Source organism: Taudactylus pleione, unplaced genomic scaffold, assembly GCF_031769625.1.
Source record: "Taudactylus pleione unplaced genomic scaffold, aTauple2 ptg000927l, whole genome shotgun sequence".
Taxonomy (NCBI): Eukaryota; Metazoa; Chordata; class Amphibia; order Anura; family Myobatrachidae; genus Taudactylus; species Taudactylus pleione.
In genome coordinates this window covers 2,411,025-2,421,557 of record NW_028285328.1, presented here as the reverse complement: position 1 = coordinate 2,421,557, position 10,533 = coordinate 2,411,025, and the positions used below count along the sequence as shown (strand labels likewise).

The 10,533-nt window shown below is 47.6% G+C and overlaps 1 protein-coding gene across 1 annotated transcript; it reads right to left on the bottom strand.

The window, feature by feature from the left end:
- Positions 1-3,074: 3,074 nt before the first annotated feature.
- LOC148473382 (glutamine synthetase) lies at positions 3,075-10,284 on the bottom strand. Its single transcript, XM_088459690.1, has 7 exons — positions 10,182-10,284; positions 8,702-8,880; positions 7,887-8,048; positions 6,933-7,079; positions 5,873-6,000; positions 4,013-4,212; positions 3,075-3,861 (listed from the first exon to the last, which is right to left on the bottom strand). The coding sequence occupies exons 2-7, from the start codon at positions 8,865-8,867 to the stop codon at positions 3,540-3,542; spliced, it is 1,125 nt and encodes a 374-aa protein (XP_088315816.1). The 5' UTR covers positions 8,868-8,880; positions 10,182-10,284; the 3' UTR covers positions 3,075-3,539.
- Between the last annotated feature and the right edge of the window lie 249 nt (positions 10,285-10,533).

Below are 10,533 nucleotides of genomic sequence, written 5' to 3'. Positions count from 1 at the left end.
GGGGGGAGGTCACATGGTAGAAATAGGTTAGTATATACTTACCTTTTACAATCGGGATTTCCTCCTCTGCCAGGATGCCGCTGTCGGGATTCCAACCACCGGGCATGGGTCCGGCGGTAAATCATGCAGATTCCTTCCCTAGATGTAGGTACAGGTTCACCCTAAGAACTTTGGGGCAGACACCTTCGCTTCGCTGACACTTATTAGATGGGGGGAGCCATCATTCTTCACAGTGCCGCTTGCTTCCAGGAGAGAGAACCACTTGGCAGGAACATCAGAGTCACCTCACGACCAGCCAAGCTGCTTAGTCCTGAAGGACTAAGTTGAAGATAATGGGTAGGAGAATGTAGACTTGTGTGGGATGAAGCCACTGGCACACATGAAGATTCCTGACGCTCCCGCAGAGAAACCAAATTCCAACTTTGGTTGTAGTGAGGCCCTTATAAAGGCAGCACACAGGGGGGCAGCGTACAGAGTTTGAGAACCTGTGAATGAATGTGCAGTTGTCAGTGTTGAGGATGCACTGCCACCTGTCATCTATAGCTGGTATTGCAGCAGATACTTACCTGTTGCAGTTGTCAGTGTTGAGGGTTCCCTTGCCACCTATAGCTGGTATTGCGTTGGATACTCACCTGTTGCAGTCATCAGTGTTGGTGATGCACTGCCACCTACAGCTGGTATTGCATCAGATACTCACCTGTTGCAGTCAGTGTTGAGGATGCACTGCCACCTGTCATCTATAGCTGGTATTGCATCAGATACTCACCAGTTGCAGTTGTCAGTGTTGAGGATGCACTGCCACCTGTCATCTATAGCTGGTATTGCATCAGATACTCACCTGTTGCAGTTATCATCTCAAATATAACAGTTGTCAGTGTATTGCCACCTATCCTCTGTAGCTGGTGTTGCATTAGATCCTCACAAAATACAGTTACTGTATTGACGGTGCACTGCCACCTGTTGTCTATAGCCGGTATTACCCTGCAACTTTGAAACACACAGGGCCCTATTTACTACAATCCACATTTCAAATGCGGTTGTAGTGCGATTTTTTTTTTGCCTGCGCCGCAGAGTTGCCAACTAACCCACCCCACTTAATTTTTTTGGGGTAAAAATATTGATAAATAGGCCCCACAGGGAGCTAAGAGGGCCTTAAGGAGTCATTTTAAAAATTGACCAAATAAAATCTAGTGCGTCTGTATTTAGGGTAATGCACTCTGCTATGGGACGCACAGCGTGGGATTAGAGTGCCACCTAATGGCACAGTGTAGTAATAACCCTGATATTCCTGTTCTAACACAGTAGGGGCAATTCAATTGTTTTGGTTTTTTTTAAAGGCATCCGAAGGAGCAATTAGTTTGTTGCTCCGCCTGAGTGAGAAAGCCGCTAGCACCAGCATTTCTGCTCACACCCTCAGGAGGGTGCAAGCAAAAACGTGTGAGAAACCAGTGGTTAGGGTGCCCTAACCAGGACTTTAGATGGTTTAGTTATGTGAAACATCTAATAGGGTGATCATTAATGAGCGCACAGAATTGAATTTGCAAATCTGGGCTCTCATAATTACCACCTGCGCAACAACTGAAACCACCCCAGTGAATTAAAGGATGGAAGAAACTTGTACTGCTCCATATACAGGACAGATATCCCTGAGATCATAGGGATGTGGGGAGGAGAGAAGTACTTATACTTGTTACACATCCCATTATAAACAGATATCACTTAATGGCCCTACATTGGACACAGGAACATGCCAATCAAATACGAAGAAGTGACCTTACAGCGAGCACAAACGCTAGAAGTCTGAGTAACATACATCTTAAATAAAAAAATCCTATCCATTTGGAATAACTCTCCATAACCCTCAGATCAATGTCTGAGACACAATCAGTGATAATTGTTTAGGAACTGGTTAATTTCTAAAACAGTCCTCCCACCCAGTGGGGTCTACTCATTCCAAGTCTTCCTCAGGGGCGTATCTATAATGGGTGCAGGGAACAAGAGCCCCTGGGTCCAGGGGGGCCCTGCACCCATAATCTTACTTACCCACCCCTGGTTTCCCTAGTAACCTCCATCATATATGGAGCAGTCTTTATAGTGCAAGTCTGGCCAACCTGTCTCTCTCCGGCTATTGTGAAACTACACATTCCAGCATGACTTACCAGCTGGTCAGTGGGAGGGTGTGCTGAGACCTGTAGTTTCACAACAGCTGGAGAGCCACAGGTTGGCCAGGCATCTTCTAGTGTATTGTACACAGGGACCAGGGCTAGAAGGACTTGTGACAAATCTCTGCAGGCACCTAGAATTGTGTGCGTGTAAAAACAATCATCCTATAGTCGGCCTTCAAATGCCAAAGACATTAAGCTAGGAGCCTTTAGTTTAGCTGTGCACTCATATCCCCTGGTTAGGTGGGAGCAGCTTCAGCGTTATACCCCTTTTACACCGGAGCTAAAACCCGGGTTTTTGAAGGGTTAACCCGGGCAGCTCCCTGGTGTAAAAGGGCAGAGGGTTGGATCGCCGCGTCGAGTGACCCGGCAATCCAACCCAGGTAACTAGCAGGGTTTAAAACAGGGGCGTAGCCCGTGAAACCCTGCTATGGGAACAGCGCACTCCGGGTCACGAAGACCTGGAGTGCGCTGCTAGCCGGCCGATTGGTCCGGCTTCAGTGGCGCTTGGAGATGATGTCATCTCCAAGCGTCCACTTTCACTCTGCAAAAGCTGGGTCTATGCAGACCCGACTGCGGTGTGAGCGGCGCTGACTCGGGAATATCCGAGTCAGCACCGGCAAAATTCCGGGTCTGATCCGGATAGGAACTTTGTTCCAACTCCGGGTCAGACCCGGAATTTAGGTGGAAAAGGGGTATTCGTGTAGTTCAGTCCATCAATCCTGACATCAGTGATTAGTATTCAGCATAGATAATGCTGTATAGTACATGAGAACAAATATAAGTTATGGCAGGGTGGATGGGTTTAAGGCAACAGATGACACTAAAACCATTAGTCTTCTTTATATCAGGTTATTTATATCAGTCTTATTTATATCAGGTTATTTATATCAGGTTACCAATGACCGAGGCTGTCTGTACAATTTTGTTTATTTCAATAAAAACAGTTACATGGTTTTCGTTTGCATGTTGTACAATAAGACCCTCATTAGAGATTCCCAGTTTGAGCCCCATTGGGGCACAGTTACAGAATAAAACCCAACTCAAGCCGAGTTGACAAGTCGTATACCCCCCCCCCCCCCCCTCCCCTCTTTTCGCCAGCCCCACGCTGCCCTGCAGGTTTCAAGCACTCACTATTAAGCCAAAAATTCTAAGCAGTCTCCTGACACTTATTTTGGCAACAGAAAAACGTTAAATCTTTACTGCAGATAAGAAATAGTTTCAGTTCCTAAGCTGGCAGCTTACTTAATGCCCATTCACCTTCCAAATCAGAAGGAAGTTCAGATAAAGTAGTTAGAGAGAGACAGTATGGCCAAGACAAGGCCACTGCCACAGAAGATCGTTAATGGAATCACTTGGTGGATCCTGCCCCCCAGTTTAATTCTTAGAGTAGTCTTTGGTTTCACTGCCAGTCTCATTCAGAAGAGTCGTCCTGACGAGGGCCTCAGTAACCGCGTAAGGGTCACAGTTGGCAGCTGGTCGGCGATCTTCAAAGTATCCGAACCCTTCCTGTCCAACCTGGCGTGGAATGCGGATGCTGGCACCACGGTTGGCAACACCAGCTGAAAACTCGTGGATACTGGAAGTCTCGTGCTGGCCGGTCAGGCGGCGAGAGTTGTCTTTGCCTCCGCGAGGGTCATAAACACAGATGTGATAATCGTGGCGCTTGCCCAGTTTCTCTATGGCCTCTTCGATGTGTCTAAGAAAGGAAACATATTGTGAGATAAGTGCGGGCGAATCAGACACCAATCACTGGATGAATTGTCTGAAAGTAGCTGATAAATTCAGAGATTTAACTCCATTGTGTAGGTAAAGGTTACAATTTGTGCGCAATGTGGGTGGTGACTTACTTCAGGCCCCCTTCCGTCCGCATGGCCGCAGTGCTGTAGTTTGTGTGGCACCCAGCTCCGTTCCAGTTGCCGGTCATGGGTTTAGGGTCAAGAGTTGCCACAACGCCAAAGTCTTCGCACACTCTATGGAGGATGAATCGCGCCATCCAGAGATGATCACCCATATCAATTCCTTCAGAAGGACCAACCTGGAACTCCCACTGGCAAAGAGATTGGCACACAAGGTTATTATAGGTTTATTAGCTACAACCAGAATGTAAAGCCGTACTGAGCAGTGTGTGCCAGGGGCAGCGGCGGTTTCTAATCCTACAGCATTTATGGGGCAATACGCTATGGAAGATAATCAGACACCTTACTATAGGGGGAAGTATCAGTTCTATGTCAGATAGAGAGAATTACAAGACCTCCCATGTATAATTGTGAGGAAGTCCCGCACTGATTCTCTTAAACTTCAGCGTTTATAGTTATCCCCTTCCTCCCATAATTCATTCTGTGTTTTAGACAGTGGACCCCATTATTTGTTTATGACTAAGTAGAGAGTGGTGCTCTACCTCGCTCACTAATTACGAGGGCCTTCTCGAAAATTAGTTTCTGCTTGAGTTTTAATTATAAGAACTTAAATAAAATGATTAATATTTTATTTAAGATCACATACCATACAATTAAAATAGATTAAAGTGAGCTTAAAGAAATAAAGTGTTTAGTTTAAAAAATAAAACGTTCTGCCGAACTAATTTTATTTTGTTGCTCTATATTATTATCTCTAATGCTATCAGTGTCCCTTTATTAGGACAGTCTGCGGAATTGTTTAGTATTGTGTGTGATCATATGTTCACACGGAGTCTATTAGTGAGTAATTCTGCAGTGTCGTCCCAGAACACGGAGTCATTCATTCTCATGATACAAATGCTCGAACATTGTACGCAAATTTATTGCTTCATTGTTACTCTAGTCCAGATTGAGGTTATTGTTACCTTGTCCCTTTCTGGCTGTTCTGTTTAGAGCAGTGGTCGGGGAACAGCGGTAAATTACCCCACATGGGGTAAAAATGAAATTCCTGGGGGTAATGGACGGACAGCCGGGTATGCATATAAATCATATACTATAATATAGAATGATTCATATGGATGCCTAGCCGTGCCGCAGGGAGGCTCCAAGCCGGATGCCCGCTGGGATGTTATTACCAGCGGGCGCCCAGCTCCTTCCCTGCAGCGCCGCGTTAGCCAGAGGCTGGAGTTCTCTTCTGAACTCCAGCTTCCGCCTCTCTCCATGCGCACTATGGGAGAGATGTCATGACGTCTCTCCCATAGTTCCGAGGAGCAGCCGGGCGGACAGGACGGCGGCGGATGCAGGAGCGGGGATCAAGGCAAATGGTTTTTTGTACAAGTGGCACTACAGGGGCATTATATGGGGCACTACTACAGGGGCATTATATGGGGCACTACTATAAGATGTCCTTCCTTTTAAATCATGTGGGTAACGTCAGTGTATCTAAATATATTTTGGGGTAAAAGGTTAGAAGAATAAAAAAAAAAAAAAAAAAAAGTCCTGACTCCTGGTTTAGAGACTCAAAAAAAAAAAAAGGGGGGATTTTAAGGGAACCACGTTTAGGTAGTCAGTACTATACATAAAGATGTTGTACCCCTTTTAAATCACTAGCTATTACCTTTATTTGCAGGGTGTTAAATTGCAATTAGCCCTATTTGTGATTAGTGCAGTTATTTGATGGGATCTCTGTTCCGAATGTTATTATCTCCGACAATTTGGGAAGGCCCCTGGAGTGCCCCCTGAAAGTCTGTCATTGGATTAAAGGCCTCCTGTGTGCATGATGTACCCTGTACTACACGTCATGGCACTTACCTGTGATGGCATAACTTCAGCATTTGTGCCACAGATGTTGATCCCAGCATACAGACAGGCCTTGTAGTGACTTTCCACAATGTCCCGTCCATATACCTTGTCTGCACCAACACCACAATAATAAGGACCTGAGGGAAAACCAGAATTGCACCGCTCATTAAAATAGCCCGTTTTAAACACAATTAAAGTCTTACAACTCATGGATAAGAGGTGGGTTATAAGCGGATCCTGTACAGGTCTCTGGTGCAGCAGTTATGGGGCCCCCCCACCATTGTCCTGGCTATAGTCAGCGGTAATAACACCTCGTATATATGGGGTGCTTGGACTGAGGAACAGATGTGCATGAAGCAGAAGTCTCAGCTCTCATTGCTCCGCTAACCCCCCCTTTACCCCAATTCCCTTAGTCTGTAAGCCCTCATGAGCAGGGCCCTCCACCCTCATTCCCTCCCGGCATAATCCCACTTCACAAGAGCTCTCCCAGTCCTGGTTATTGTAAAGGACCCTTCCAAAGTGAGAATGTTGCAGGGTCGTTCATGGAGTCCATTCCCTTATACCATTATACACTTTGCATAGTGGATGTGTTCAATGTAATAATTTCTCTGCAGTGCGAAGGACACTTGGTGGCACCATATAAATAAGGGACAATTCCCAAATGCAGCCTGTCACCACTTTACCTCTGCAGCAGATGGTCAGTGACATGTGTAAGGGTGGGGGACCTAGCCGTGTACAAACAGGCTCCTGGTCACAACAATGTATTTAGAATGCTACATACATATGGAGGGGGCTGGAATGACGACAACCCCCCCGGCCAATACCGCCATGCATCGTGAAGCATTGACCATGCTCTTTAATGGAGGGGAGAGCACCCAGAATGGAGCCAGACACATTTACACAGCTAAGAGCTCCATCAGCTGCTAATGACAGGACAGATTAAATGACCCAGGAACACCACAGCAGGACTCCACAGACTACTTTAAAAGGACTTTAATGGCAGAACAATCAAAGACTGAAACCTCCACTTAATGATCTGGTGGCTGCAGACACTTAATAAGTTTCCTACCTTGTGGCCCTGGGAAGCCATTTTCAGGCCAGCCATATGGGTGCCCATTGATGCCAAGTAGTGTGTATTCCTGCTCCATGCCGAACCAAGGGCGCTGATCGGCCACCATATCCATCATCTTTTTACACGTGTGACGTAGGTTTGTTTCTGAAAGGTGGAACAGGGCGACAATTGAGTACACAGGACCCAGTCAGGAGACTCTGCCAAAGCACTATGTACACTGGAGAGAAGGCGAGGCAAAGTTTCCATCTGCGCACTATACACGGACGTGGCCGGCACTCCCCGCCACCTCACAGGTACTAGAGACTGCTTCCCTAGTAACAGATTAGCAGGGCAGCCTGAGGATTTAAAGAGACCATTCCCCTGCTCGCTCGTTATCTTGTATAAGCTGTGACTTTGTGGTGGTATCATTTGGCTTTTAAACCACAGCCTGTGCGAATCACTAGGGGCATAATTTTATGGTACCGATGGGTCATACCTCACCTTACTGCCAACTCAGACAGGACGTTTGTGATAAGTATCTTCCCTTCAGAAAACCCATTACATAACGTGAAGCAGCACTTTAAAGCTTTAACACAATTGTCTGAGACTCAGAATCAGTTTACAGATCATCGTAGACAATGTCGTTGTGTAAACCATTGTTCAGCGACAGTAGGAGTGCGCCACATTAATGGTGAGAGATAGTTCAGCCCGGCTTAGTGATAAACTACACCAACAATGGGCTGGATGGGACTACTGCTCCAGGCCACCACATAATAGGCCCATCAGGGCGATGAGCAGCTGCCCATAAAACAATGATGCCATTTTTGCACAAGTAGGGAGACATCAGGGATTAGTGTATGGGGTATACATGCCCACTTGGCACTGGCCATGCCCACACATCAATGGCCACACCTCCATCTCACCAGGCCCTTGCACATTGTGTCCCTTAATCCGGCCCAGTCCTGAAGTTACCTGCAGGTTTCCGGTTATACTTCAGAACCTCACACATGACCAGCTTGTTGGGGTCAAGGCAGAAGGGGTCCCTAAACATGTTCACCGGCACCAGGTACATGTCGCTGTTTGAGCCTTCCGCCTGATAGGTGCTTGACCCATCAAAGTTCCATTCCGGGACCTCTGTAATGGAAACAAACAGGAATAATGACGGAAGCCAATAGCAAGAGGTTAGTGCACACAGATTATATTATATATCACACCGGTGACCACAACACAAATTGGACAAGTCTGCAATCAGGGACTTGTCCAGCAAGATGGTGGATCAGTTATGTGAGCGCTCCATATATGCGGACAGGAAGAGGTGCTGCATTCCTCAGGGATGAGACGACCACATATAGTGGATAAGACAATGTTCCACGGTATCAGACCTGGGTGTAGATTGAATAACCTGTGGTGTTTACCTAGCAGGTAACTGCCCTGCACAGTAAATTGCTGCTAGTGTGCATTAACCAGTGCTGGAATCTATGAGTTTCCCTGAGCGTTAAGCCCCAGACTGTGCATTTAAGGCAGATATTTCCTCGCAGCTCCTGAGTGCACCGTCTGGGGCACAATGCACAGGGTTGTGGCACTTAATTGCGTAGCAGATTCTGCCCCCTGGTGTACTTGTGAAGCAGGCCAAATAAACATCCCAGCATGCACCAGTCTGTACAGGCGCTAATACTTACACTGTACTGGAATTTCACCTTCAGAACCAGCACAGCGATTACACCGTCAGGGGAAGGACAGTGACATCACATCAGGGGAGATTACTGGGGGATGGGGTGTACTCTTACCTTCAATAGTTTTCGGTTCATAGTCCAGGGTCTTTGTTTTACAGCGGACCCCTTCCCCAGTCCCATCAATCCAGACGTAGGTAACCTGGACCTTTCCCCCTTGAGGCAGGTTCATATACTGCTCCCTCACCCCCTTGTTGAGTCTGGAACTGTGAGACACAGACATGGTGGCGGCTGATCTGGAATGAGAAGGGGGGGGGGGATGAAACATTGGCAGTTCGGGAAATTCTCCCATCACAATGTGACCCAGCAATACTCATGTATAATTCATGAGTGAACGTTGCACGGCTCCAGGCTCCCTGCACAAGGACACTATTCACAAGAGCCTGTAATCTAAGTATTGTTTGCCAGTTTCCACTAAATGCCCCCCACCCACAATTGGAAATTCAAAAGGATTTATGGATTAATACAGTAATGACAATAACCCTAAACAATAAGGGTAACCCAGTACTCAGACCATCTGAATTGTTTACAGCCTATTCAAAGCTTCCTTGTCCAGGGCAGGACAACAGAACTGGAAGTAACTGGTTATACAAGTTCTCAGCAGACCCCCACCCCAGGCAGGGGTGTTAACCATCTACATGCCAACATCCAAGCTCCTTCCTAGTGACCGGCACAGTGTCCTGTGTAAGCCGCTAGTTATACCCACAGCAAAGAGCAGAGTATATAGGAGCTGTTCTGTACACTACTGCATGAACTTATTATATAGCCCACAGTCTGCAGCGCTGTACAGAGGATATTACATTCACATCAGTCCCTGCATATACTCTATATTCCCCATCACATGGGCACAAACTGGTTAATTTCTCAGCAGCCCAGTAACCTACCAGTATGTTTTTGGAGTGTGGAAGGAAACCAGGGCAAACAAACATAGGGAGAACATCCAAACTCCACACATGGCTCAGTCATGACTGGTAATTCAAGTAATTGTCTCAGGGCTGCGAGGGAGCAATGCTAACCTCTACACCAACAGTGCTGCAGCTATAAATGTACTCTCCTGATCGCCAGAGCCCCCAGGACTCAGTGCTAGGACAGTAACAGCATCTACATAGGGAGCAGCCAATGATACAACCATGAGAAATATATATAATGCATTACACCCCCTCCCATGTACACCCCCTCCCCTCCATCTGTACACACAGGGCTAGGCTACCAGTATAACAGGGACCATGAGACCCTGGGGGGCTTACACAGCCCTTTGTTCCAGGACCCCGCAGAGCAGCCTGCGCCCAGCACTGACAGATCCAGTTAGGAGTCATGTCAGCCACATAGGGAGCGCTGATCCCTACAGGCTGTGCGGGTGTGGGGAGGGAATGACCAGCAGTGAGGGGGTTACTCGCTCCCGAGCCAAGTGGGTGAGAGGGCAGAGGAAGCACGCGTGGCAGGATGTACCCTCCCCCCGCACAGGGGGTGATTGCAAGCTCTGGGGAACAGGAGACATGTGCAATGGGCAGGCTGGGAGGACATGCTCGGTCTGTACCTTATTAGCAGCAGGGAAGCAGCAACACCGGCCCCGGGATCCTCAGGCAGCAACAGCAGGCGGCATCAACACGGGTGACCGGGTATTTGTAGTGCCTGGCCACGCCCACCAGGCTGATGTAACGGGACCAATGGGCGCAGGGCGTGTCCTATGCTCACACTGACACGCCCCCTCCTCTCCCTGTGCACACAGACACTCCCACGGACACATTCAGACGCCCCTTGCTCACACTGACACGCCTCCTGGCACGCCCCCTGGCTGGTCATTGTCTCTGTAGCTGTGTATGAGGAATTGTTATTATTGGTCACTGCTGAGTAGCTGTATACTGTATACTATATACTGCAGCTTTCCT